The sequence below is a fragment of the Ylistrum balloti genome, unplaced genomic scaffold, assembly GCF_031769215.1.
Source record: "Ylistrum balloti isolate Yb309-2 unplaced genomic scaffold, AGI_CSIRO_Ybal_v1 Utg370056, whole genome shotgun sequence".
Classification (NCBI taxonomy): Eukaryota; Metazoa; Mollusca; class Bivalvia; order Pectinida; family Pectinidae; genus Ylistrum; species Ylistrum balloti.
The window spans coordinates 1,023,235-1,050,542 of record NW_026782106.1 but is presented as its reverse complement, the minus strand read 5'-3'; the positions used below and the strand labels follow the sequence as shown (position 1 = coordinate 1,050,542).

The 27,308-nt window shown below is 34.8% G+C and overlaps 2 protein-coding genes across 2 annotated transcripts in view; one reads left to right on the top strand and one right to left on the bottom strand.

Annotated features, from left to right (window-relative positions):
* Positions 1 to 2,900: 2,900 nt before the first annotated feature.
* Positions 2,901 to 23,057, bottom strand: LOC132549410 (nuclear pore complex protein DDB_G0274915-like). The gene is made up of 14 exons (XM_060213341.1): positions 22,462 to 23,057; positions 21,800 to 21,988; positions 19,562 to 19,654; positions 18,685 to 18,759; positions 16,510 to 16,792; positions 16,077 to 16,166; positions 12,482 to 12,585; positions 11,611 to 11,704; positions 9,960 to 10,064; positions 9,390 to 9,523; positions 8,678 to 8,748; positions 7,995 to 8,178; positions 6,109 to 7,958; positions 2,901 to 3,988 (listed from the first exon to the last, which is right to left on the bottom strand). The coding sequence occupies exons 1-14, from the start codon at positions 23,055 to 23,057 to the stop codon at positions 3,825 to 3,827; spliced, it is 4,032 nt and encodes a 1,343-aa protein (XP_060069324.1). The 3' UTR covers positions 2,901 to 3,824.
* A 303-nt stretch (positions 23,058 to 23,360) lies between these two features.
* The window catches only part of LOC132549413 (condensin complex subunit 1-like), a 34,799-nt gene continuing 30,851 nt past the window's right edge, over positions 23,361 to 27,308 (top strand). The window contains exons 1-4 of the mRNA XM_060213346.1: positions 23,361 to 23,392; positions 24,490 to 24,612; positions 26,016 to 26,091; positions 26,851 to 26,909. Of these exons, the coding sequence (XP_060069329.1) occupies positions 24,495 to 24,612; positions 26,016 to 26,091; positions 26,851 to 26,909 (253 nt within the window). The 5' untranslated portion in view covers positions 23,361 to 23,392; positions 24,490 to 24,494. The remainder of the gene's footprint in view (positions 23,393 to 24,489; positions 24,613 to 26,015; positions 26,092 to 26,850; positions 26,910 to 27,308) is intronic.

Sequence of the window (27,308 nt, the reverse complement as noted above, 5' to 3'; positions counted from 1 at the left end):
CAAATTTTGTGTATTTCATACAACAAAATGTATATCAATAATAACAAGCACATAATTTAAACAAAACAAAAAAAAAAAAAAAGAAAAAAAAAAGAAAAACCGAAAACCCTATTTAGCTTTCTCTAATGAATGATGACAGTACATAATGACCGTTGCGAACATACTGACCATACCAAACAGAAGAAGTTGTTAACACAATTTGTTAAGGTAAGAATACCATTAAATGAGTTATAGGCGGTTACGAACGGCAACTCTGGAAGATATTGCTACTGTATATAACCTTGTTTGTTTCTTTTACCTTATAAGTGTTATGACTTGAGCTCATAATTCACTGCCAGTATATATACAACTAATAAATAACAGATGTAACATCACCCCTGTATGTAATTCAAACCAAACACTTTAATCCACCAAAAAGGAATTAAATCACATTTGTAATTCATTTTTGTAAGTCAATGTTAGAAAATACTGATTTTTCCATTGGTACAATATTTTCATGTTCATCAAAGTATACTTTGAGACCAGCTGTCCTAACGTTTTCCTATTATTTCCATTCAATCAACTCACGTCCATGACAACAAGATCCAACTTAAAAAAACAATGATTGTATTGTATCTGTATTATAAATACAAATAATCACAGACCCTGGATGATACAATGAATTAGGCTTATCATTGTTCCTGTATTTTTCATGAACAACAAAATGATTTGCCTGATGGCTGCCAGTGATTAGTTAATGTGATACTGTGATTTTGAATGTCTGGTGAAAAGGCTAATATTATGTTACAATAACTTGTGCCACATCTATTGCTTTACACTATGGCAATGAATTATGTTTAAGTAAAATAATAACATAACGAAGCAATTGATTATTTCATAGACCTGTACTGTAATTACAGTGTTACTTCAGAATATCTCACTCATCTTTGCAAATTTGTAATCAGTGCTCAGAGGAAATATAGACAATGAAAAAAGCAGCAGCTGATCATGTAACTACGGTCATGTTTTCACGTTCAAGAAAAATATGATTGAGTAATATATGGTATTATTTATGGATATTCTGACTTATTGGTAAAAACAGTATTCAGAGCTACAACCCCAATCATAATGAAACAAACACATACCAAAATTTTAAATCATTCCAAGAAACTTCACAAACACATACACTGAAAATTTGAAACCCGTAAAGTCAAAAACTTGTTAGAGAAAGTGGATTTTATGTTAGAGTGGATTACCTGCCTTAGTACAAATTATCTCCACTAGACTGCGCACGTTGTATTAAAAAAGCAAAATCTAGTGGAGAGTATAAAAACTATGCCAGGCAATCCAGTCTAATTTTAACCAATCAGGATGAAATAACATTATTATCATTTCCTGTTGATCTAATATCTGGTTTAAAGCACAGAATAAACTAAAACATGAAGCAATATGATATAGAACTACTGCAACATTTCAGGGAAATTTCCAACAATCTTCGAAATTAACATTCCAAAGATCTCAAGAAATTTCCCGGAGATGTCATGATAGACCCAACAAAACCATACTAAAATAGGAAACATTGAAAAGTTTGGCAGGTAACGAAGCCCATGTATAAAGCTATCATCACTTGCCCCTGTGAGCAGTAGCATCAAATTATCAGATAATGAATTATCAACAGATGTCCCTAGTTTCACAAAAAACAAAAACATTGACTCAAGGACCCACTAGTCACTTAGCTGATATAAATTTACTTCTCATAGTATTGAAGACATTGCACTCACTCTACGGCAGTTCCTATTTCTTATCATATGGCCTTTATAGACTTATGTACAGCCTCAAACGTACTGAGCCTGGATGATGAGTGCAAATATTTACACAGCATGGATGATGGAGAAAATCATTAATATGACTGGGGTGATTTGGGTCGCTTTTAGCATAACCAAGCAGAAATAGTTCAACATTATGGTGAAGCTCGAAAAGCACAGAATCGGAGTTTCCTATAAAACATAACAATGAAGCCCAGCCTCAGTCTCAATATGTGTTTGGTGTTTCTCTTGCAGGTTCATCCAGCCTTTAACAGTTTAAGTCAAAGCGATCATGGATAATGATAACAATCATTTGTAGAACCTGATTAATGTGTTCAAACATTTACAGAACCTGGATGCAAGCACGAACATTCACACAACCCTGATGATGTGAAAAATCATTAAAGTAACTGAGAAGTACAAACTTTTGAAGTAACTGGACGATGATTACATGAACATGGATAGACAGAATCACAGATGACCGAGAACTAAAATTCACACAACTCAGACAATAGGTACATCATCAACGGTACCTGGACAAGAACATGTCATCAAGCTCCTTTATTTTTGAGATACATATCTTGCATTTAATATTCATAATGAAGAGAGTCAATAAAAAAATTATACAACTTAGGAACATTAAGCAAAGCACATTTAATAAGATGAAAGTCACACAAACATATATATATATCTGGTTTTATTTAATTCACGATATTAATTGCTAGCAAAATTTCATCAAGTCATTTAAAGCATTCCAGATATCTGCAAAAATACAAATTCACAAAAAAAACCCCGAGATTTATAGTATTTTGCATTACATAATTTGTTATCCCACCACGGTTATTAGATCATCATCATAATTAAATACAATAGTTATCACCTTTACTTGTTTACATATAAACAAGGGATCATGTTTTTTCTCAATAGGTAATTCGGCAATGAGAGTAATTTATTCTCACCGAAGATACTATGAAACAAAACAGTTCCTATGAATAATAAAATATGCAGCATGAATGCAGACGTCTATTCATGCTCAACAATATGCAAATATATATATATATATTATGTTTATATATCTGAACTGTTTCCCAAAAAAAAAAAAAAAATTTGGTCAGAAACACAAAACCATGTAAAAATATCCATGAAGTACATAATAAATCAGAAAGGCTTGAATCAGAAAATTAAAAGATTAATGTGAAGATGTATTTAACACGTGCATGTCCTTAGGTAAAAAGATCTTTCATTAATTAATGATAACCTTGACCTTGGAACTATCATCATAATATAGTTTGATCAAAATTCCTTAAATCAAACAAGTGGTTCAAGTAATGTCACTGAATTGGTTGATTTTCAGTTATGACGACCTTGTTCTTAAGACTTCCTTGAATTCCGTAAAAAATGGAGTCCAAATGAAATCATTGTTGATAATTTTCTATGATTATTAATTAATGGTGACACTGACACTGACCCCTGAAATAGGATTTTATCAGGTAGAGTGAGATTACTGAGTTGGGATGGGACAACACAAAGGACACCAGTAACAATATTTACCTCTCCATGTAACTGAATCATAACAAGATGATTATGACAGTATCAGAAAGTTGCTAATGGCTGCTTCAATGTACAGACCAATGTTATACACGTAGATGACTGGAAAGATCAAACACACACTTCCAGGAGAATCTATTCTGGACATCGCCAGGAGATTCAATTGTTTAGATGACAACATCAGGACAATCACAATTTCAGTATTACAAATTCGGTTAGAATCAGTATTTTCAATCTGAAACACTGTGAATTCAGCTGAATTTCCCACACATATCAATAGGACTGTTCCCTTGTCTTCAAAGTTTCTGTACAACACAATGATCAGGGGAGTGCAATTCAAGCCAAAAAAATTGCTTCTTGTTTATTCCTTAGAGAAGAATTTTTATTATCCTGTAATCAAATGATCTGTTAGCAACATCTTGACAATCTTAAGTAGGTCAAGACAAACTAGGTCCATAAGTGCCATTTTCACTTTTAAATAGTAATTCCCTCTTATCTCCTAGCTCCTCTTCGTTTGGCTTTGGTCATGGCACGAGGCTTTGTTGCAGAATTACTGGCTCCTACATTAAACATGCCTTGACCAGCTGGTGTACCAGGTGCCTGACCAAATCCAGGGGCTGGTGAACCTGCTCCAAAGCCAGGGGTTCCAGATCCTCCTGTCAACAAAAACATATCTATCAAAACCAATGTGAAATCTAAGTGCATGCAATTAACCATCAGGTCGAATATGTGATTTTTTCAATACAAGAATTATAAGTAATAATATGTGTGGGGATGATGGCAATACATATTGTGATACAAGTATATCCTAGGTCTGAACAGAAAATCAAAGTTAGCTCAAGTGAGAAGCAAAGTCTACAGTAAACATGTGGAATTTTTCAATCTGAAATGTGTGCAGGGATAATGATACTTTGTTAGAAATAAAGTTCAAATGTGAGCTAAGCAGAAAACTTTAACAAAGCTTTGTTAACAAGCAAAATCCTATTATATAATGAATGTTTAAATTTTCACTGAAAACTTCTACTAAGATGTATGTAGGGATGATGATGATAATTATACGTACATTAATCATTAAACTTGTGCGGTGATGGTTCTCAGCAATAATCTAGAGTTTAATACATGATAAACAAAAAAAAACATTTTCTGTCTAGTGATAGTTTGAACCCTATCTTTTTTTGCTTTATTATATTATCGGAATGTTTGAAAACATTGAGAAATCATATTTAGTCCAAAATATTGACAGAGACAACGATGTCATAATTATTGCTCTATATATATTTAGTCACTATTCACTTGGAAGGTAATGCTGCTGGAAGGGAGTTGAAAACGACCAGTGTTCAGCTGTTCAGCTTTTCCTTTAAGATTGTGCACTGCTGACACAAATTTTGGCTCAAATTCTCTACAACAAGCCATTGTCAAAGATTGCGCACTGCTGACACAAATTTTGGCTCAAATTCTCTACAACAAGCCATTGTCAAAGATTGTGCACTGCTGACACAAATTTTGGCTCAAATTCTCTACAACAAGCCATTGTCAAAGATTGTGCACTGCTGACACACATTTTGGCTCAAATTCTCTACAACAAGCCATTGTCAAAGTTTCTCATGATATTTTAATGTCTATAAGTATGTTAAGGTTTACTAGAATTTCATTAAAATCTTTCAAGGAATTAATGCTAGAGTACTGACAATTTTCTAAAAAAAATAGTGACAGCAACCTTGACTTAACAAACCTGAAACTCAAACATGTCCAAGATAGTTTATGTTAAATAAGTGCTTTAAATATGATTAAAGGAATGAAGCCACTAGAACATGGACAAACTTTGTCACAGATAGAGAGACAGACGGAGTGACTGAGAAGAAATCTGTACCCCTCCTCTTCCCGTTTCCTAAAATGGGACTAATAACCCTTCTATTTCAAATGGATATTGAGCACAAGTTAGGATTTCATATGATGATTTCATGCAAACAAGAGGCGCATATGATAAGTATCGCATACATGGCAGATTTTTTTTATGGAAACTTAAGGAAAAGGAAATCCAAAAGTTTTCATCTATTTCTTCTATAAGCTCCCTCCATTCTCCCCTCATGTTTTCAGCAAAAGTGTCTCCATCACCAAAGAATGCTTCAGACTAAATTGAGACACAATTCCTTCAGATTAAAAATTTTTAAGAATTTGCGCTATTTGACCCTAGATGTTGAGACCCACTGTTACACGAAAGGATGCTTGAACCAAATTGGGAAAGAATCCTGACATTCTTTTTATTTTTTAGCATTAAGATTTTATAGAATTTGCTTAATTTTCTGATTGGTCCCTGCCCTTCCTGCCTTAGGGAGCCAAGAACTACTGTTTACTCCTTCACCTTAAATTCTTTATAACAAAATTGTGACAGACTACCGTTCCTACAGAAGAAGAATCTTAAGGAATTTGCTTTATATCCCCAATTTGGCCCAGCCTCTCCGGCACATGGAGCAGGGAACAACTGTTTATAAAAAAGTTCAGAGGACGATTCAGGTCAAATTGAGACAGAATCCTGAAATACTTGCAGAAGAAGGGATTTAAAAAATTTGTGATATTTCCCTATAGGATCCTGCCTCTGTTGTCCCTAGTGCTGTCATTAGTTTTAAAATCATTAGAAAGAGTTCTAAAAGAATAAGACCACCAGAAATTTGCAGAATATTCCTTAAGTATGTATTTTTAAACAATGAATTAACTTATATTGGTTTTCTATCAATAATTGATGATATAGTTGCAGAGCATAGAATCGTTTACTTACCAAAATTGAATGTAGAAGAGCCGCCTCCTGCCCCAGCAGCACTGAAGTTAAATCCACTTGAGTTATTGCTAGACTGTTGAGTTGTAGCTCCAAATCCAAACACAGAAGTGACACCACTAGCAGCCTGGGGAGCAGCTGAAGTAGCACCACCACTGAACCCTGTAGATGATGTTCCAAAAGGATTTGAAGGCTTAGGGCCACCACCAAAACTTGGACCAGTGTCACCAAAAGCTGGTGCTGAACCCGACTTTGTCATACCAGTCTGGAATGCGTTTCCTGGCTGGGTCTTTGAACCTCCAAACACTGATGTTGTACTTACTTGAGGCTGTGCCATGCCAAAGGCCGGAGCTGCCCCTCCTTTGTTTGCTGCATTGTTTCCAAAACTGAGAGAAGATGCTGTTGAAGCAGTAGCTCCAAAACTGAATGTTGATGCAGAAGTTGTTGGATTTGATTGCCCTCTGAAATTGAATGTTGATGTTGTTTGCGGTTGGGGATTTGATTGCCCTCCGAAATTGAAAGTTGATGTTTGCTGTGGCGGATTCGATTGTCCTCCAAAATTAAAAGCTGATGTTGTTTGTGGTTGTGGATTTGATTGTCCTCCAAAATTAAAAGCTGACGTTGTTTGCGGCTGCTGATTGGATTGCCCTCCAAAACTGAAAGCTGATGTTGTTTGCGGCTTTGCATTTGATTGTCCACCAAAATTAAAAGTTGAAGATACTGCAGCTGTTGGTTTTGAAGAAGCAAAATTAAAATCGGATGATTTTGTAGATTGTATGGTTGAATTACTCCCAAAATTGAAGGCTGACGCAGCTGTGGTTGTCTGCACTGAAGTACCAAAGTTAAAAGCTGAAGTTGCTGCTGTAGAGGCCGTTGTAGTAAAAGCAGTGGTGTTTACTGTAGAGTTCGTAGCACCACCAAAAATGGGGGCTTTTGCAGTTTGACCAGCTCCACCAACAAAATTGAAGCCACCAGGTGCCGTTTTAGCCTGTGGTGTGGGATTTCCAAAAGCTGGTGTATTCTGTGGTGTAGCAAAAGTGGTTGTTGCGCTTCCAAATGCAGGTGGGTTTACTGTTGAGGCCCCAAACATGTTTGCCTGAGTGGTTGGGTTTGGGGCTCCAAAAACTGGGGTGAACTTTGGCTGATTTGTTTGAGCTCCACTTCCAAATGTAGTTGCAGCTGTTGGCGCTTTAGGAAAATTGCTGGCACCAGAAGTTGAGTCTGAGCTGCTGATAGATTGAGTCGTGTTGCCGAACAGAGGAGTAGGGGCAGCACCACTGGGTTGGTTAACACTGGTAGCAGATCCAAATGGGAATCCTGTGTTGACACTCGGCATGCTGAATGCTGGAGTATTTTTTTCTGTGGCAGTAGCTGTGGGTGCTACAGCTGTGGCTACAGCATTGTTAACATCTCCAAATTTAGATGTTCCAGCCACTGATTGGTTAACCCCTAGACTTGGCTGTACAGTAGCAGCCAACACATTTGTAACACCACCAGGAGGTGCAGTTGTGTCTTTACTTGTGTTTGCTTGGCCAAAGTTGAACATACCTGGACTTTTTGAAGCATATACTGCAGAGATGACACTAGAAAGAGCTGCACCTACTGTCCCTGCCTCAGCATTCGCTAGTTTAGTGACATTAGATGAATTAGATTTTGAGTCATTAAGTGAACTCATAGTAGTTTTTGTTGTCACACTTCCCATAGGGAAGCCGCTTGAGACTGAAGCCACCGTAGTAGTAGCAGACATGGAAGCTGTAGTGCTGTTAGCCAGTCCAGTAAACATGGAGCTACTTGGAGTGGTTACCACAGAAGTATTGCTGCTCTGTATGACTAGACTTGTGGCTGGTGTTACACTCTTTGTGGCACTAGCACCAGAATCTGTAAATGACAATGGAGAGGCTAGAGAGCTAGACGCCAATGTTGGAACATGTGCAGTAGTTGTTACCTGTCCAACCTGCTGTGTAGGGGAAATCTTGACTGTCGTTGCTGCTGTTGTTGATGTGGTAATAGATTTGGAGACAAAAAGGGAGTTCACCGACAAGTTAGGAACCACGCCAGAAGAAGCTGCAGCTGCTGCAAAAGTGTGGAATAATGGATCATATGGAGCGATTGGGTGCCATCACAGGTATGGGAATGATAAGAATTTTATGGAGAAACTTAGTACCATCACAGGCTTAAATACACGACGATGAAATATTGGCAAATAATATGCAAAAAAGGAATATCTGATGGGGTTATTATATGATTAATAAGGTTGGACTTATCACTGGATAAGGTAAGTACCATCAGCGTAGGGATTTTTCAGGTTTTTGATCTGAATTCAATACAACTGCTGACCTAGAGTTTCTGATTTTGTCAGAGCATGCAGAGAAAGTAAGTGTATTCGAAGTAAAACCATTAGTTTGATCCAGTTCTGAAACCCTCATTTGCCTTAGTTCTAACCTAATTGAAGTAGAACCTTGATATATTCACAGCTGATAGAAATTAATTGATATAAGACATTTCACTGAATATTTATGGTTAGTGAGGCACTAAAATCTTTTTTGATCTTTTTAACATTACTCACAAGTACTGGCTATAGAAGAAGCAGCTTTAGGTGTGATGGTGGATGTAGATGTGGCTGAATTGGTCACTCCTAGAAAACTCTCTGTACAAAAAACAATAGGAATCAAGAGATGAATTTAAGTAACATTTTTCTACTTTGTTTATGTTATCAGGGAATAACTTCAATGAACCGTGGTAAGTTTTACATGAATGAGGAAAAAAATTAATCCTTAAATTTACATTTTTTCCCTTAAAATACAGTTTCTTTTTTATCCATTCCAAAGTTTACAGACACAAAAGCGATGAAAACATGTAGTTTGATGGGCAAACCAATCATCATGGAACAGCTGTTTTAGTTTTTCCACAACCACAAAAATAACAACAATTTTCTATATTCATATATCAGTTAAACTAATAGAAAAAGAAAACCTGAAAAGACTGGCATATTTTGCAGGGGAATTTTAAATGTAGGAAATTCAAGCCAAGGGTGATTCATTGACATCATGTTATAGTCCTTCATTCATAACATCTTAACATGTGCCAAGGAAACTATCATTATCTATGTATAATGATAATGAGAATCACAGAGTTATGTAGTTAATTACAATAGTAATTGTAAATATATCTAATCTCAGAACTTTTCCTCAGTTCATATCTAAATACATTTACCAGTTATTTCAAATTCTGACTTCCCTGTTCACACCCTTAAAACCTCCTGATTTGATGTTGTTCCTAAATACTAACCTTTTGTAGTGTTTTTATTGGTCTCTTCACTGGATACTATGTCCTCCAGCATTTGTTCAACTCGTCGCTGCTCTGCCTCACGGTCCGCTTCATAATCCTCCATACAGGCTACAACGTTAGACTTGGGTACCTGTAATGAACACAATGACATTTCACACATTTGAATACATTTAGCAAGAAAGAGTTACTCAGAAACAGAGGTACTGCCTTGGCTCCGTTCTACTGCTATTTATAACTTGACCTGTGTGTGTTGAATTCATCTGTGAAATCTGTCAGTTTTTCTCTGTTTTCATGTATCAGAATATGTGACAAATAATAGCACTATTGAGCTGGATGATCAGTCATTGGTCAACATTGCTTTAAATAAAATATGATCTATTGGTTGAGGTCTGTACATAGGGACAGCTGACCTACATTTATCCTGAAAGAATTTGTTGCTGCCTGTAGCGACATCTGACCTATATATCCTGAAAGGACCTGATTTAGCCTGTATAGAGACATATGACCTGGACTTTCATCCTAATGAAATGTCTCTTGTACCCAAAGAAAACGGATGTTGTACTTACTTTTGAAAAGGACTTGTTGAGGCCTGTATAGAGAGACATCTGACGTTTACGAACAGAGAAACTCTTGTTCAAGGTCACTTTTTGTCTTGTGTTCATCGATTTGTTCTGAAAGAAAAAATATTCTTGATGATAATGTATGTTATCATTTAAATTGTAATAAGCTGGATTCTTATATGTGCCACAATCTGTGCCTCAATATAATTTGATAGCTACTTATGCCAAAAGGGTAAACAGTATACATGGATTACATATTTTACCACTAGCCATGATCGGGTGTACACCTGCTCTGACACTGGTTTATGTATCAATATTGTTCCTGCCAAGATGGTCTTTTCAAGTAGCTTCTCCATACAATTCTCATCACTATCACAAGGTAACACAAGATAAAACCAAAACTAGCATGAAGCAACCATCTGTCAATAACAGTATATAGAGAGACCCACCAACCATTTGTATAGTGTATAGAGACAAAGTGACTGTCTATATAGTGTATACACAGACCCAGTGACTGTCTATATAGTGTATATACAGACCCAGTGACTGTCTATATATAGTGTATACACAGACCCAGTGACTGTCTATATAGTGTATACTCAGACCCAGTGACTGACTATATAGTGTATACACAGACCCAGTGACTGTCTATATAGTGTATACACAGACCCAGTGACTGTCTATATATAGTGTATACACAGACCCAGTGACTGTCTATATAGTGTATACACAGACCCAGTGACTGTCTTTGTAGTGTATACACAGACCCAGTGACTGTCTATATAGTGTATACACAGACCCAGTGACTGTCTATGTAGTGTATACACAGACCCAGTGACTGTCTATATAGTGTATACACAGACCCAGTGACTATCTATATAGTGTATACACAGACCCAGTGACTGACTATATAGTGTATACACAGACCCAGTGACTGTCTATATATAGTGTATACACAGTACACAGACCCAGTGACTGACTATATAGTGTATACACAGACCCAGTGACTGACTATATAGTATATATACAGACCCAGTGACTGTCTATATATAGTGTATACACAGACCCAATGACTGTCTATATAGTGTATACACAGACCCAGTGACTGTCTATATAGTGTATACACAGACCCAGTGACTGTCTATATAGTGTATACACAGACCCAGTGACTGTCTATATATAGTGTATACACAGACCCAGTGACTGACTATATAGTGTATATACAGACCCAGTGACTGTCTATATATAGTGTATACACAGACCCAGTGACTGTCTATATAGTGTATACACAGACCCAGTGACTGTCTATATAGTGTATACACAGACCCAGTGACTGTCTATATAGTGTATACACAGACCCAGTGACTGTCTATATAGTGTATACACAGACCCAGTGTCTATCTATATAGTGTATACACAGACCCAGTGACTGTCTATATAGTGTATACACAGACCCAGCGCCCACTGTTTAGTGTATAAAGAGACAATTTGTACAATAGCTTTCATAAAATACTGACATCAGACAAAAGGTGTCACAAAACAATGACATAAGACACAAGGTTTCATGAAAAAAGAGACATCACACAATAGCTTTAACAAAACACTGAACAATAATAGTAGATAATTGCCTCCATGAAACAATGACAAGAGAACTAACCTTTGATTGGTCCAGTAAAGAAGTATCTGATGCAGAAGCATCTAGTGAGTGGTCCTCTTTCTCCAAAGTTGGTGTCAACATCACTGTTTCGGCTCTGATGAGATTGAAAGTTTTTACAAAAATTCATTAAAAACAAAAACTATCCTGAATGGGTGTTACCATCGATAGGAGTTATTGTACAGACAGGAGGCTAAAAAGGCCTGCATCACTCATCTGGCTACTTCAGCTATTAAGTCATTTAACATAGAAATGTGAAATATGAAAAATAATTGGGTCCCACTGTAGAATGATAAACTTTCAAAGAACTTGGCTCTTTTTGGCCCCATCCCTCACTAACCTGAGGGCTGAGAACCAATACTTATACAAACTTGGTTACCATTCATCCAAAGATGCTTCTTACCAAATTTGGGCAAAAAACATTCATCCCTACAGGAGTAGGATTTTGAGGATTTTATTCTATATCTCTTATTGGGCCATGCCCCTCCTGCCTCAGGGGGCAGAGACCTAACAGTAATACAAGATTGATTCCCCTTCACCAAAGAATGCTTAAGACCACATTTGGGCAATAGCCATTCATTCTTACAGGAAAAGTAGGATTATAAAGACTTTTGGACCAGGTGAGCTAAATATGATTCCATGCCATGTCATGTTATCTCAATATAGTATTCTAAAATAGAAATAAATAATGAACAATTGTTTTTTATGTTCTTTAACCTTTCAAATGTTTTCCCTACATCATGTAAACTTGAACAGCAGAGAAAAACCCTCAAGCAAGGCGACAAATTTGAGTAGGATCCTTAATACTTTCCAAACTCTGATGCTATACATTCTATCTCTTCTGTAGGTAAACAGGTGAAAATTATAATGGTACCTCTGAAGAGCAGACAATGAGGAATCTGGATCCTGAGTCGAGCTGCTGACTGGAATATCCGCATTTTCTTTGCCATTTTTGTCTTGTGCTCCCTCACAGTGCAGCTGAAAAACAGAAATACTATAAACTAGATAAATCAATTAAGGGATGTAAGAAGTTAAATCAATGACATATTAATAATGTCAATGTAATGTTGTTCACACTGACAAATTTATAAACATGTGAGATTAAGTGTACTACTTTTCCTTTTTTAAGCTGTTTCTTTGGGTTAAAGTTGTGTATCTGATTCAGCAAAAAAGTGACATACATGTAAAACTCTTCCACTTCCATCAATGTTCAAAATCACAGTTTCATGTACAACAAGATCATCTGCAGTAAACGGATGATGAGACAGAAGGAAAAAAAAGTGATTACTAAAGAACACCTGCATCATGATATGTAGCTGTAACACAAAAATTTTATTGTTCATGAGACTGGTGAAATAACAAAACTTCATGCTAACCTTGTCTTAGAAAATTACAATCACTTTTGAACAATAGCTAGAAATTACATTTTCAAGCCTTATTCATATTTATGTTCCATGCTAATTAGCAATTAATGCAATTTCAAAATTAGATAATTTCTGACGGGTAGTTTTATATGGTTTGGTGTATCTTCATTGTCCAGGAAGTGAATCATGACTAGATTTCTACAACACAGCCCAGCTGTGTACAATACACTAATCATACCTAGCAATATGTGTTAGCACTAGCCTCTACAGTGGATAAGCTGATGTTGATAATTAGGTAAAGCAAAAGCATTGTTAGATTACAACAGCAGATTATCAGTATATAATTTCTTTAGCTCCAGTTGAGAAACAGTCGAAGTTCCATTCTCACTTGTAAACATCTTTAATGCCTCAGCAATCACATCTCAGCAAGATAATAGTCTCACTCTGTATGGTAAACCTCTGGTCAGCTTGAAAAGGTGGGAAGATCAAACACACATTTTTTTCGGAGAAAAACAATTAAATTTTCTATCTAGTGATTGTTCAAACCCCTTCTTTTTGTTTCACTAATAATTTGGAAAGTTTGAATACATTTACAGATTGTACATATGCCTAACTATTGATGAGATATTGTTGTATCTATTGTTCAGTGTGTTCACTCTGTACAAGGACGGTAAATGACCATCATTGACAAATGATTCAGCCAAATCACATGTCCGCGTTGATTCAGTGTGATTTCTTTCATATCTCACCTTGTAAGGACATTTTTTAACACTTATTCATGAATGATTTTGGACAATGTCAACTCTTATAGATTGAACTCTTAATTTATTATCACAAACATAATTTTTATATAGGTTCAACAATATTTATTTCATTTTGTTTAGCCTCACCAAAAGTTTACCATCAGTAAACAACATTTCCCTTCTCAATTTAGGCTTTATATTGTAATATTAGTAAATAGAATTTTTTATCACAAGCATTAGTAATAATGTAGATTGTTACTGTTACACTTGTCTTGTCAGTAATTTTTACACAGCTGCTTTTAGTATTATATATAGATTAATTTTAGCTAGTGATGGAAATCTATTTTCATAATCAAGAATTGAACCCACATTAATCAAATGATTATTGATTCTAATCTGTCTTAAGGTTTACAGAAAAATATTTGTATGTTTGCATTATAGAAAATATTTCAAATCTTTAATCTGTATGTATTTACTGATGATTGAATATTGTCCACTAAAGTCCCAAAACACATGGAAATATAATGCCTGCTACTTTATTTCGACAAAAACAGCTCTTTGTGCTTTTGAAATAACAAGAGGTTGCTTTTTATATTCCTGAAAGTTTTCAAATTAATTTTTGATGTATAATTATCGGCCTTTTAATAACAATGCCTTATTTTCCAATTTTAATCAAGTGTTGAACACCCTTGGCTAGCAAAGATTTTAATAATACTGATGACTTCAAAATTGTCAAAAGCACACCCCTTTTTAAGGAGGCACTTTTGATAACACAGCAATGAATGAATAACGCACACTCTCAAGACTGGTTTTACACTACTTTTGAGAGGACTGAGAAATCTAAATTTATCCTTTATGAAATCCCCTGCCCAGAGTAAATATTCAGTATATTGGTTATGGGAAAGTTGATTTGTAAAATAATTTAAGCTTATGGTTTTAAAATTGATGATCCTTCCAAAATGAAGAAGAGGGCTTATTTGAGGATATCTTTTGTTTGACTGTTTCAAATTAGTCTTATTGGCTAGTGTAAAAAAGCACTAACATAAGGCACTATATCATAAGTTTCTCATCTTCTGAACAGGAAGTATTGTTGGATGTCTTGTTCTAGATAAAGTTATTAAACAAGGATAATTCTTTCACACCAAAATCAGCCTGAAATCTAGTGTGATTTGTATTTTGATATATGAATAAGTTGATATAGATTAAGGTGAGTGTAAAAACAATATATTGTGGGAGCCCATACAAAAGCATGTTTTAATTGAGCTGATAATTAATTCTAACAAGGCAGAAATGCAAGAACAAGAGACACAAGAGGGATCTTGACACACTCTAGTCTGATTTTCATTTGTTCTAAAAGCTGGATCTCTCTATTCTTTTCTCTTCTATTTTATCTGCTCTTAACTATATAAAAATTTGAGACTTTTATCCATTTTGTTTTTCTGATCAGTTTCAATATCAAGAAGTATCTATGGACCAACAGAAAAATGAATATGAAATTTAAGAAAAGATCCATCCAGTTGTTCTCAAGAAGTAGCAATAACAAACTTTCATAGTCAAAGTCAACAATAGTGACCTGGCAGCCATTTTGCTTTTCTGACCAGTTCCAAAATAAAAAAAATGCACAATTATGTACCAAGGGAAAAGTACATATGAAATTTGAAAAGGATGTATCCAGTATTTCACAAGAACTGGAGATAACAAACTTTCATTATTAAATCCAAGATGGCCGCATGTCGGCTATTTTCTTTTCTGATCAGTCCCAAAATCAAAAGGGCATGACTAGGGACTGAAGGGAACCTACATATGATATTGAGAAAGATCTATTCCATCCTCAACAAATACTGATAACAACTTTTAATTTAAAATCCAAGCTGTTTTCCTAACCTGTCTCAAAATCAAAATGGCCGAACTAGGTACCAAGAGGAACCTTCATATGAAATTTGAAAAAGATCCATCCGGTATGTCTCAGAAATAAAGATAACAATATCTGTTTAAGGACAGATGATGTAGCACAAACATAGAGTGATTTGAACAGCTCACCATCTAATGATGATGGGCTAATAATAGATAAATGCATGTTGATGTCAATTTCTTTTTTATTTTTTCATCTGTCTTTCCAAATTATGCAATACTATCTTTAAAATGTTTTGGATCCCTTGCATATTTCCCTTTATTCTGATCAGGAAAAAATGAGAACACAGTCATCAAGTTGGTTTGGGTTTATCACTGCAAGCAGATCACTTGTCTGAGGAAGATAGGTTATGATAATCATAGGGTAGATAATATCAGTGTTTAGGCAGTTTATAGCGCCCAATGTTAGTATAGCTGTTTGAATCATGGAGACACTACAGTATAATCTTACTCGTAGACTAGTGACTAAATCACTCGGCATTTCCTGGGTAATTTTGTTGATTTCCCTTTGGATAGCTCGTTTCAATTCAGCTGTAGATTCCTTCAAGCAACCATAGAAATCGTACACAAAATTACATTTTAATTTCAATTTTTCTTAGAAATGAAACTTTTACATGATAAATCAAAAGTGTAAAGTAGTTAACACCTCTAAGTAGACACTGCTTCTGGAACAACCAATAAATAATGCTGTGCCATGCAGTGTCTCATTTTTCACAAGACATTTTGAAGGAGGTGAAAAAAATATGAAAGGAAGTGAAAGTTATTGTCAAGGGGGAAAAATAGAAAACATTAAGGAAATGGATTCAAATATTAAATAGATTTTATTTATTTTGAATATTAATCATAATCCTTCAATCTTGATCGTTGTCTTATCAAATGCTTACCTGGGACCAGTCTGGTCTGGGGCTGTAACTGCGATTGTGTCTCTCAAGGTAACGACTGGAACTGAGTGAGCTAGAGATGGAGTTGTATCGCCCCTCCTGACGAAGACGCTTGGCATTATTTCCTCTTCCCTCCCATTCTGAAACCTCTGGGGCAGCTGCCCTTTTCAAGGAAGGTGTTTCCAGACGAGGTATATTGTAATCAGAAACAGAAAGGTCTGGAAGGGAGGCAGGTAGGGGTGGTAATGATGAGGTGGAAGCATTCGACTGTTGACTTTCCTGTCGTCTGTAGAACAAATTTTTTTTTTAACTTATTTCAATAATTTCTAAAACTATCTTCATCATATATGAAAAAATAATGGTCTATCGTTCTCTAACTGTTCTGAATACCTAAAAGAAAATTCATAAAACAAGAGGCCCAATGGGCCTGCAGCACTCACCCGGTGTATATATATACCAGTCTAATATCATACCCCAAGGCCTTTAAGTTCATGAGAGGTCAATTACAAGTTTTAACAAATTTGTCCCCTGTGACCTTGAACAAAGGTAATGGTCATTTATTTTCGCAACTTCGTCTGGCTTCATCCTAAGAAATAACCAGCCAAATACCATGCCTCTACGCCTTTTATTTTATTAGAAGTTTTTTAAAGGCGTTAACAAATTTGACCCCTGTGACCCTCAACATCGGTCAAGGTCATTTATTTTTGCAAACATGGAAAGGTTTCATCCCCGCCAAATATCATGCCTTCGGGCCTCTTAGTTCACCAGAAAAACCTGTTTAAATGTTAAAACAAATTTGACAATGAAACCTAGGTCAAGGTCGTTCATTTGAACAAACTTGGTAGCACTTCATCCAGCAACAGACCTAATATCAGTACCCGGGTCTTTGATTTAATGGGAAGAAGTTTTTAGAAGATGTCCATACATTTGACCCATATAACCTTAACAGTGGGTCAAGGTCATTCATTTTACCTAATTTGTTAGCCCCTTATCCCAGCAAGCTACATACCTAATATCAGTACCCTGTGCCTTTTAGTTACTGAGAAGTTCTTTCAAGATTTTAATACATTTGGCCTCTGTGACCTTGAAAGTGGGCAAAGGCTATTAATTTGACAATCTTGGTAGCTCTTTCTGCCTGTATGCAAAAGGCCCAATATCGTTATCCTTGGCCTTTCTCTTATTGAGAAGATGATGTTTGAAGACATCCAACTCCTGTGACCTTGAAAGTGGGTCAAGGTCATTAATTTGAACAAAGTTGGTAGCCCTTCATCCTAGCATGCTGGAAGCCTAATACCAATACCCTCTGCCTTTCCGTTACTGAGAAGAAATTGTTTGAATCGAGAAGTTAATGCTGGACGGCAACGGACAGATGACAGACGCCGCACCACGGCAAATTGAAAAGCAAAATATTACAACCATTACAAAACACAATTTTTAAGTTATGTTGGCTTCAAGGTAGTGCTTAGGCTCAGTTGACTTCTTATTCAATTACAACCAACTCTGCTAGTAACCTCAGAGATGAGACAAAACCTGTTTATCACATTATGTAATACATGTTGACCAGATTTCTGTCCTCTCATAGCAATATGATATCAATTCATATGATATATGTGAAAGATCAACGCTGTATTTTCCCACATATAAAATAAGATAAAGAATTGTATATGGATGGCCAAATGGATCACAGACTGTGAATGCAGAGTGATCTGAACTACCCGCCATTTATTGACCATGGGGAAAATGACAGAGAGAGAAATAACTGTCATTTTCACCCTGCAGTTTCCATGGTAGACACCTGAAGATTTATATAAGTATTACATGACAGGTAAGCCTTTCAATAATTTTACCTAAAACCTTAATCAAAGTTTAACAGATATCCAGACAAATTCTAGTAAGCTATTAGGGACTGGTGAATAAGAATCCTTCTAGTATAAGTTAAATCAATGATTGCCAAGCTCAACTACAGCAGCAAATGAAAAATTCTCAATATACAGAGTGTGGGATGTTAACTTAAAAAACCGAAGTGATGATGGAGGACATCAGGGGAACAACATTAGCTCACAGTAAATAGTAGCTGTTGAGCTGAAAATAATTTTTCCCATAACATTCTGTACTACCTTAGTTACCTGTGGTCCCTTTCTTTAACCATTCATATGACAACTCAAAATTTCATTTTACCTTCTCTTGGATTTCTGGATCTGTACTTCAGGACAATGGGTATCCTCCTCTGCAGGGCCAGCTGTTCTCTTTCTTCTGTTAAAATATTACATTTATAATCAATGTAGAATAATTTGTTGATGCAGTGATGAAATACACTCTCAATTCAAAACTATCCATTTGCCTATTAAAATCTGAGGAGTGGAAGGGAAATCGTGATTGTACACTTTTCTGATCTAGATGTCAGGATGGTATGTCTAGTCAAGTGGTAACTAGATATCACTTCTTCTATTCTGAAACTATTCTGCAATGTTATCAAGGTCCTATTGTTGCTATTGCACTTTCTTTGAAATGTTGGGCGAACACAGACTAAATGTTTCAGTTCAAACTGACATATGTGAAATGGCAGGCCTTTCAACAGGTGTCGGCCTAAATGTTAATTTTATTTGTTTTTCTATATAGGAATATTTTGCCAATATGTTGAGGATTTTTTCTTAATTTCACCCAAGGTGCTTTTTCCAAATTTACTGAGAAAACAATTTTGCAGAATGTATAGAAACAGTCCACTGAAGACACTATTGTAACTCCTTTGATGAAAATGCATGCACTGGCTTCCTTTCCTAAAAATTCAATGTTAGTCCAACATCTGCTTACAGACGGTGACAATTTTTTCTGATTTTCCAAATGAAAATTGCATCACCTACAAGGTTACATTAACTTAACAATGATATGTATTTTCTGTTGCTCATGAATATATGTATTTGTCCCGAAGCAAGTCCACCTATATGTTAAGTAAGATTTCAAATCAGCATTATTTCATGGTCCTGTATTTATAAACCAAACCCTTGACTTTGTGTCAGAAATAAGGATAAATGCCAAAGTATTTATAATACATTACCTTTTTTCTTTGAGAGCAGTAAGAACAGATTGCATGTCTGGCGTCTTCCTGTTCTCATCTGTCACTGGATCTTTCCTTCTAACTTCTAGCACCCTGCCAAATGTCATACATATTTTGTAGATTAGTAGTAATTAACACATGAAAAATATTGGAGGCAAAAAAGGTTGAAAGATAACATGGAATGATAACCAAGGATACTGTTTTCATACAACTGTACAGCACAATGACACTAAAGCTAGGTATTTACATCAAACTCAAGCACACAATAAGAGCAAATGGAGTTGAAACTTGATTTACAGACAAAATTTGGTATACATAAATAATCGGGAGTTGATGTATACAGTCATGAAATCACTTCCAATGTGATCACAGAGTAGACAGATAGTCGTTAAAAAAAATTTATGTTCAACATATAACAAATTTTGAAAATTACAAATATAAATTTTAATCTTTCTTAATTACTATTACAGCTACTGGCTGTCAGTATTAATGCAAAACAGTCATGTCGCTGATAAAAACTTTGGTTATTGTATTAACAATAGTTTGGTTCCAGTGTCCTGTATCCCTGTAAAATCAACACACAAAATAGTGGGTTTAGTGTAAGCAAGCATGTGTATCCTAATTAGAGTAATGACCCCTGACATAAGATTTGTGTTGTCTGTTCTGGTCAATGGCTGTCAGAGGCCACTTATATATAATTGACACCTGAGATGAAAGAAAATTTTGTGAAATTGTCAGAACACAGTCTATCTATTAGCAAAATTGCAGAATTTAAACAAGTGAATTCAAGAACTATTAAGAATTTTTCTAAATGCTTGAACAAAGTGATGAGAAGTGGGCAACCCACTAAATATTGTGGCTGATGTGACTGTTGGCTGATTCGTATTATATATACAGTTGTGGGATCGCACAACATAACACAATGTGTGATGTGCACACAAAAGGAAAATTGGATGAAATAAGCTATCGCACACTGTTTTGTTTACAAAGAGCCAAACGTTACCAACCATAGTGTACGGCCGCATGTTATATATGTATACATTAAATGGACATCTCTTTATGTCAAAGCAATGATTCTTTCAAAATCTCATATCGACAGAAAGGAAAAGGACATTTTTCATTATGTCTGTATTTCTCTCATTTTTCATTAATTTTTTAAGCAAAAAATATATGCTCAGGTAAATCTTTATGCATAATTTTTTTGTAGTAGGCTGTGTAGTGAAAGTAGGAGTCTGGTTACCTGTCATGAACATACCCGTGGCGAGGTGGAGGTGGCCTGCCGTTCATTGTAGTCAAGGCACCATTACTGGCCACTTTCTGAGATGTGAAACTTTATGTGATAAAATTAATTAATGCAAACCCAGTGTTATGTGCTGTGTTTGTTAAAATGGACCTGTCATAATCATACCCGATCAATTTCAATATCCATGTGATCGGCACCATTACTAGCCACTTTCTGAGGTGTGAAACTATATGTGATAAAATTAATTAATGCAAAAAACAAAAAATGCAAAACGTCCAATCCTTTTGTACAATTGTACACATGATATTGTATCGTGTGTGTATGTGTGCGCACGATGTATTCACAAAATCTTTGGTGTGATGTGTGTTACCACACCTGCAAGACAAAGGTCTGAGTGATATGACAACCATTCATAACAACTAAGGTATATTTATCATCTAGAACCATGAGAAGGAAGCCTTTTTAATTTGTGTATAGATGAGGGATTGTTTTGAAGAAAATTACCATCAGTCCTGTGCAACATAAATTAATTTTTGTCAGACTGAATTTCACTGGTCAGTTTGGGATAATTGGTCATAAATTATGTTTAGTGAAATTAAAACATGTGAACTGGTATTGACAGGGAAACATTGTTTGGAGGAAAAATCTAGAGTATTGATATCCTGCTTGTTCAAAATCTTGATTGTATTGTTTGCATTTCTAATAAGGTTTGGGAATGTATTTCTTACTGTAGAATTGGAACATTTGCTCTTGTTGTTGGAAACATAAACAGGGTATGTATATTGCCATTCCTGACCAAGATTTATAGTCAGTTGTTGTTGTGATGGGAAATTGGTTAAAATCCATAATCCATTACTGGGTTAAAATCCTACAGACCTTTCGATGTAGCTGATATCTTAAATAATTAGCCACTGATCCGAATTGTAAATGAAGTAGGGATCCAGCTGATGTATATTTACAAAAAAACCAGGAAACGCAAAAAAAAAAAACCATACCTTGGACTGCCAAGCTTGTGAGGATCTGGGGGAGCTATCTTTATAGTATTTGGACTTCGCACAACAGAGGACCGTACTTTGGAGAGTGGATGGCGGTCATGGTTGGAAAGTCGAACAGCAGGGACAAACCCTGGAGAGGCAGTCTCAGGGTGACTTGTATAACTGCTATTATCATCTTTACCAATGTATCTACACAAGAAAAAATAAATTTACTAAATGGAAATAAAATGTGCCAAAAATTTGACATTTTTCTATTACTCCATTTTTATCTAATGACGTTCAGTAAAACTTGGCCATATAAAGACAAGAGTTATAGAAAAGTTATAAATAAAATGTAAATACTTTGCAAATATTAAAAAAGACTGTGCGTCAGGCAGAGGTTTTGATTGACTTGTACCCATTGATAACACCTCTTTAACACACTCATTTAGTAATTAAAATGGAAGATGGCAAATTGGTTAAGAACAGAGCAAAGGACCATTATCCAGTTAACATGTCATGGAATGTAAATTTAACGAAAGTAGATTCTTATATTTATCAATTTCAATTTTCTTTGTCATTAGGGAAATTAATCAATTTCAATCTGTTTACATTTCTTGCGATATTACTATCTCGTGGGTATTTCAAAGTGAATGATAAATACCGGCGGTATACAATCTTACCTGGGGCTGACTATTGTTTCAAGTCCCAGTGCTCTTTTGACAGTTGGTAAAAATGGTATTCTTGAATTGTTATTACTATAATGTTTAGCAGGACTTGTTGTAGTGTCTGCGGATTTCACAGAAAAGGAATGTCTTCTGGAAATGAGCTGACTTGCATTTCGAGTTCTTAATCCTGTTCCAACAACGGGCGATGCTACACCACGAGAACGTATACCGGGAGAACCGACAGGTGACCGCCATTCAAACGACCTGTCAAACTTTTTATCGATGAAAGAGGAATTCGAAACTCCATTAGTATGCATATTTTCATCGATAGAAATATCCTTTGAATGTTGATTATATTTGCTCCTTGAAAGTGGAGATGGTGACAAAGTTTTCTTTTTCTTTTTTATAGACGACGATGCAACTTCTAAATTTGCCGGTGACTTCAGCTTCGTTGCACAACGTTCTCGGTTTGAGCGCCTGCCGATGATGAGGATAAAGATACAAATAAAAGTGGCAATTAAAAACGAAATTATACTATAAAACGATAAAATATAAATAATAAAAAGCGAGAAAATAAAAATCACAAGTAAAATCCTAAAATCAAGCCGCATGCTTGATTCACAGGCGGTAAAAATTAAAAGTTCAAAGACTACAATCTAACTTCCGGTCTCGTCGAGGAGGCTCGAAGTTGACGTAAATTTCCAGGCAAAAATGTGTGTATGAATTAAAGCATACACACCTAGCACCTAAAACAATTCTTAGATTTCTTTTTTCTTTGTTGTAGTTTACACGAATAGTATTTTTTGAAATGAAATGAAAATAAATCGACGGGCAAATTATTACACTTTGATTTGATTGGCTATTGGCATATGCGGGCTAAAAGGCGGAAACTTCGAACGACAACTTAGAAGAAACGAAATCGGTGTTGTTGTCTTTTTGATAACTTGTAAGGATATGTGAATTTATGTATTACCAGACTAAAAAATGCATATATATGTTCCTTTTATGTGTTTTGTCTTGTAACGGTTAATTGCTAAAAATTGGTCGTGGATAATCGGTGTTCATCCCAAGAAATAAGTGACAGTTTTAAGAGTACAGTACTTGTGGTACATAAATTTTTGCCATTTAGTTTATTTTTTTTATCCAAATTCCTTCATTGAATTGACTATTCAAATTTACTTTTGATGCCTCAAGCCCATCCTATATATACAGACATACTCCTCTGTGGCGATTTTCTGTGTTTTCGTTCATAAAGAGCTCTAAAATTAGAGCTGTCATTGATGGCAAGAAATTTTATCAATATGCTTGATCAACCAGCCAAATCATTCATATTACTTCATGTTTGCTATTGGTCCTTTTCTTTTTTTCTTTTTCTTTTTTCAATTTCAACATAATTTAATCAAACTATTTCACATTAACTGCAAAACAAATTATTCGAAACTTAGTTAGCCTGGACAGAAGCGCCCAAAGGATCTTACTTTTGAAGGAAACCTGAGTACTCAAGGAAAACCCAATCAGATTTATAGCTCATCCTTATCTGTGTCTGACTATTGAATGCCATGTAAAATTATCTTCAAAATGTTTTTACTTTTCTTTGCATTATTTTCTATGTATCATAAATATTATATATGGTGATGTCATTAATCATTTTTAGTTATCATTAACATGTTAACTAGAAAAAGGATCTCTGACATAAATAAGATGACATATTATAACAGATCAAGATATCTTGTAAATGACCAAACATCTTGAATTATTTTAAATAAGATAAATACTACTTTGGAACATTTTCTACCTTAGTGTGCATAGGATTATAGTGCAGCCAAAAAAGTTGGTCGATTCTGTACCATCTAATACACTATGTATGTCAGTGCTAGTATACTTCACACTTGTCATTCGTCTGATGAAGGTGACTGTGTAGTCATTGAAATGTCACACTTCTAGTGGTTGTGTCATAAGAACTTCAATTCTATAATAAATACTTATTTGTAAAAAGTAATTTATGTCCAAAACAAACTTAAATTATTTATATATACATTACAGCCACCATGAGCTTTGAATTTCTAATTCCTGTTGCCCGAGATGACTTGCTGAACAAAACAAATGTGTCCCAGTTTGTTGTGGATGAGGTGTTATCACCGAGGGAGTTGACTGGTGCATTACATGGTACGTAGACAAAGTTTATAGTTAATTATCTAAGATACCTTTTGTTTTCAGGAAATTGCTTCATACACGTATTGTCAGGTTTATAAATGTATCATTGTATGATTGTAGGTTACAGTTGTATCATCTTAATAATCAGTTGGCCAAACGATGAAAAAAGAAAAGAAAAAAACAAGAAATAATTTGCTACACATTTTGATCAGATGTCAGACACTCGTAAAGAACTTTAATATCTTTGACAAGTTTGGTTTGAGTTTCAGGGTTTTAGGTTATTGTTGATTATTTGACAAAAATCTTGTCAAGAGGCTTTCTACTGTGAAGGATTCGGATTGAACTTCACATTCTAAGAAGAACTTTAAATTTCATAGGAAAGCAAATAATCACTTTGCATTTTCTTTCATATCTGCATTTATATTTCACATTCAATTTAGTGTGTAAAAAATCCATAAGTTGAAATCTTATTCTGTTTAAAGAGGTCGCAATCTGAAAGGGATATTCTGCCAATTTTCTGACTGTTTTGTATGTTTTAAGAACTCATTCTAATGACTTTTAAAACTATAAATATTAGAATTTAAAATATTTCTTCTGTGGTCAGTTCGAACATGTGGAAATAGTCTCAGCCAATATGAATTTAACTCTCTATAAAGCTTCAAGAAATCCAGAACTGAAGAATCACTTGATCAATGATTTTATGCAGAGTATTAGGTAATACACAAGTGTGTATACTGTTCGATAAAATATCTGCTGGGGTTGCATTTTCTTAACTTTATTTATTTTCTGTCGATTTTATAATTTACATGAATATTTCAATAACAACACAATCAGAGCCGTATGAACGTTTGTAAATCAATCTATAAAGAATTTCCTCAAATTAAATACCATACGTTTATTAAAATAGTAAATCAAGGTTACAATTTCCATATTAGAACAAGAGTACATAATTTTGTACAATTTTCTTCAAAAACATTTTATGAAATCCTAACTTGTGCGGAATATCCCTTTAATAATGAGGTAAACAAAATTGACAGACAAAAGTTGAATGACTCCATTAATTCCCCACGTCAGGATTCTTCACATGGTATTATCTTGGTCTCTAGAATAAAATCACCAAACTCACATCAATTTGACTTCCATATTTTCTGGATTATAAGCCATACCTTTTTTCCTCACAAGTCATGCGGCTTATGTGTGGATGGAAAAAAATGGCAGGATGAAAAAATGGGAAACATACCAGTAGAAGATAGTTGAAATAAATAATGACCTCTGTTACATTTACACATAATTTGATACTTTGATGTTGATATTTTTAATAATTTATATTACAAAAGTGGTGGTTATTTTGACTTAAGCTGGTGCAGGTAGTGTTTTCAGGTATTGACCAATACCTTTATAATTTCTATTTATAGAATTGAAGACAAACTTAAGATCTACTGGTGCTCGTGTAATTCTGGAACATTTTGATGTCCTATTCAGTGTCCTATGGTAAGTTTTAAAACTGTGTGACATTGATAAGTAAGGGAAGACTTAATGTTTAGCCCTGTTAATGCCCTTAATTTGGTCAGTTAGCTATGAAAAGCCTGTAATTGAAGTTTCACCATATAAAAGAATACTCTAAATCATGAAAAAAGTTTCAACTTATAGAAGAATATCCTAAATTAGGAAAAAAATCTTATAAAGTACTCGATAATTTCAGTGGGAAGTATGTTGCTGCTGATGGTAAGCAGATACTAAAGCAAATAAAAGTGTTTAGTATATTATTGTCCTCTCTGTGTTTGGACACTATTTACTATTGCTAGTTAGGACTCACATATACCCAGTGCATCCTCAATGGATCCTACATGTAGTTCCACATGAAATTTTTGAAGGATTTTTTTTCAGACGAGTCCAGAACACCAATTTAAAATTACTAAAAGATATAGTGAGTTCTCAGAATTTGAGAGAATCCAACAGGAAAAACATGAGTCGACGACTCAAATATCTGAGTCCCAAAAATCACTTCCACTTATTAACCACTTAAGAGGGATGTTTATCTTTCACTTTGCGTTAATTATGCCCAAGGAACAAAATTTATCAATAACATAAATAGATAAGTTAATGACTTTTTTTTTTTTAATTGTTGAGGTCAGCAATTTTGAATATATCATATGCCATGATTTTAAATCAAGCACTTACAAAATATCTAATTAATTTTCTGCTTAAATTTTGTACCAAAAAAATTATCGTCTTGTCTGTTTATTTAAGCTTACAAAAAGACATTTCTCAAGACGTGAAGGAGGATGCTTGGGAGCTTGTTGTGAAAAGTAAGTCATTTACCATGTAATAAGATATTTCACAGGTGTGAACTTCAGTCTCTTCTTATTGGAAGGTGGCTGAATATTATGGTGTCTTATATATTTTACATAGAAATGAACTGAAATAGATCATTTTGTGAATTTCCTTTGGACTTGTCAACTTTAAAAAATAATCACTTAAGTTATCTTAATAATGGAGCAATTTTATCTGTCCATAATAGGTCAATAAGATTTTGAAAAATTGAACTAGTTAATAAAAAAAGTCACTGATATATACTATTTACAGGTGTATGGCCCTTCATTTTTCTTGTTATAAAAATGATGTTATTTTTATCATTCCAAAATGTCCATTACATATTGATCTCAATCGTTGTCTTGTCTTATTTGATATTAGAATTAATCAAAATG

Excerpts from the sequence above, each read along its gene's own strand:
- LOC132549410 (XM_060213341.1), bottom strand. The coding sequence starts at position 23,057 with ATGCGGCTTGATTTTAGGATTTTACTTGTGATTTTTATTTTCTCGCTT. Across the intron at positions 19,655-21,799 it reads CACAAGCTTGGCAGTCCAAG|GGTGCTAGAAGTTAGAAGGA; the intron begins GTATGGTTTTTT and ends GACATTTGGCAG. Across the intron at positions 10,065-11,610 it reads CTTTACTGGACCAATCAAAG|AACAAATCGATGAACACAAG; the intron begins GTTAGTTCTCTT and ends TTTTTCTTTCAG.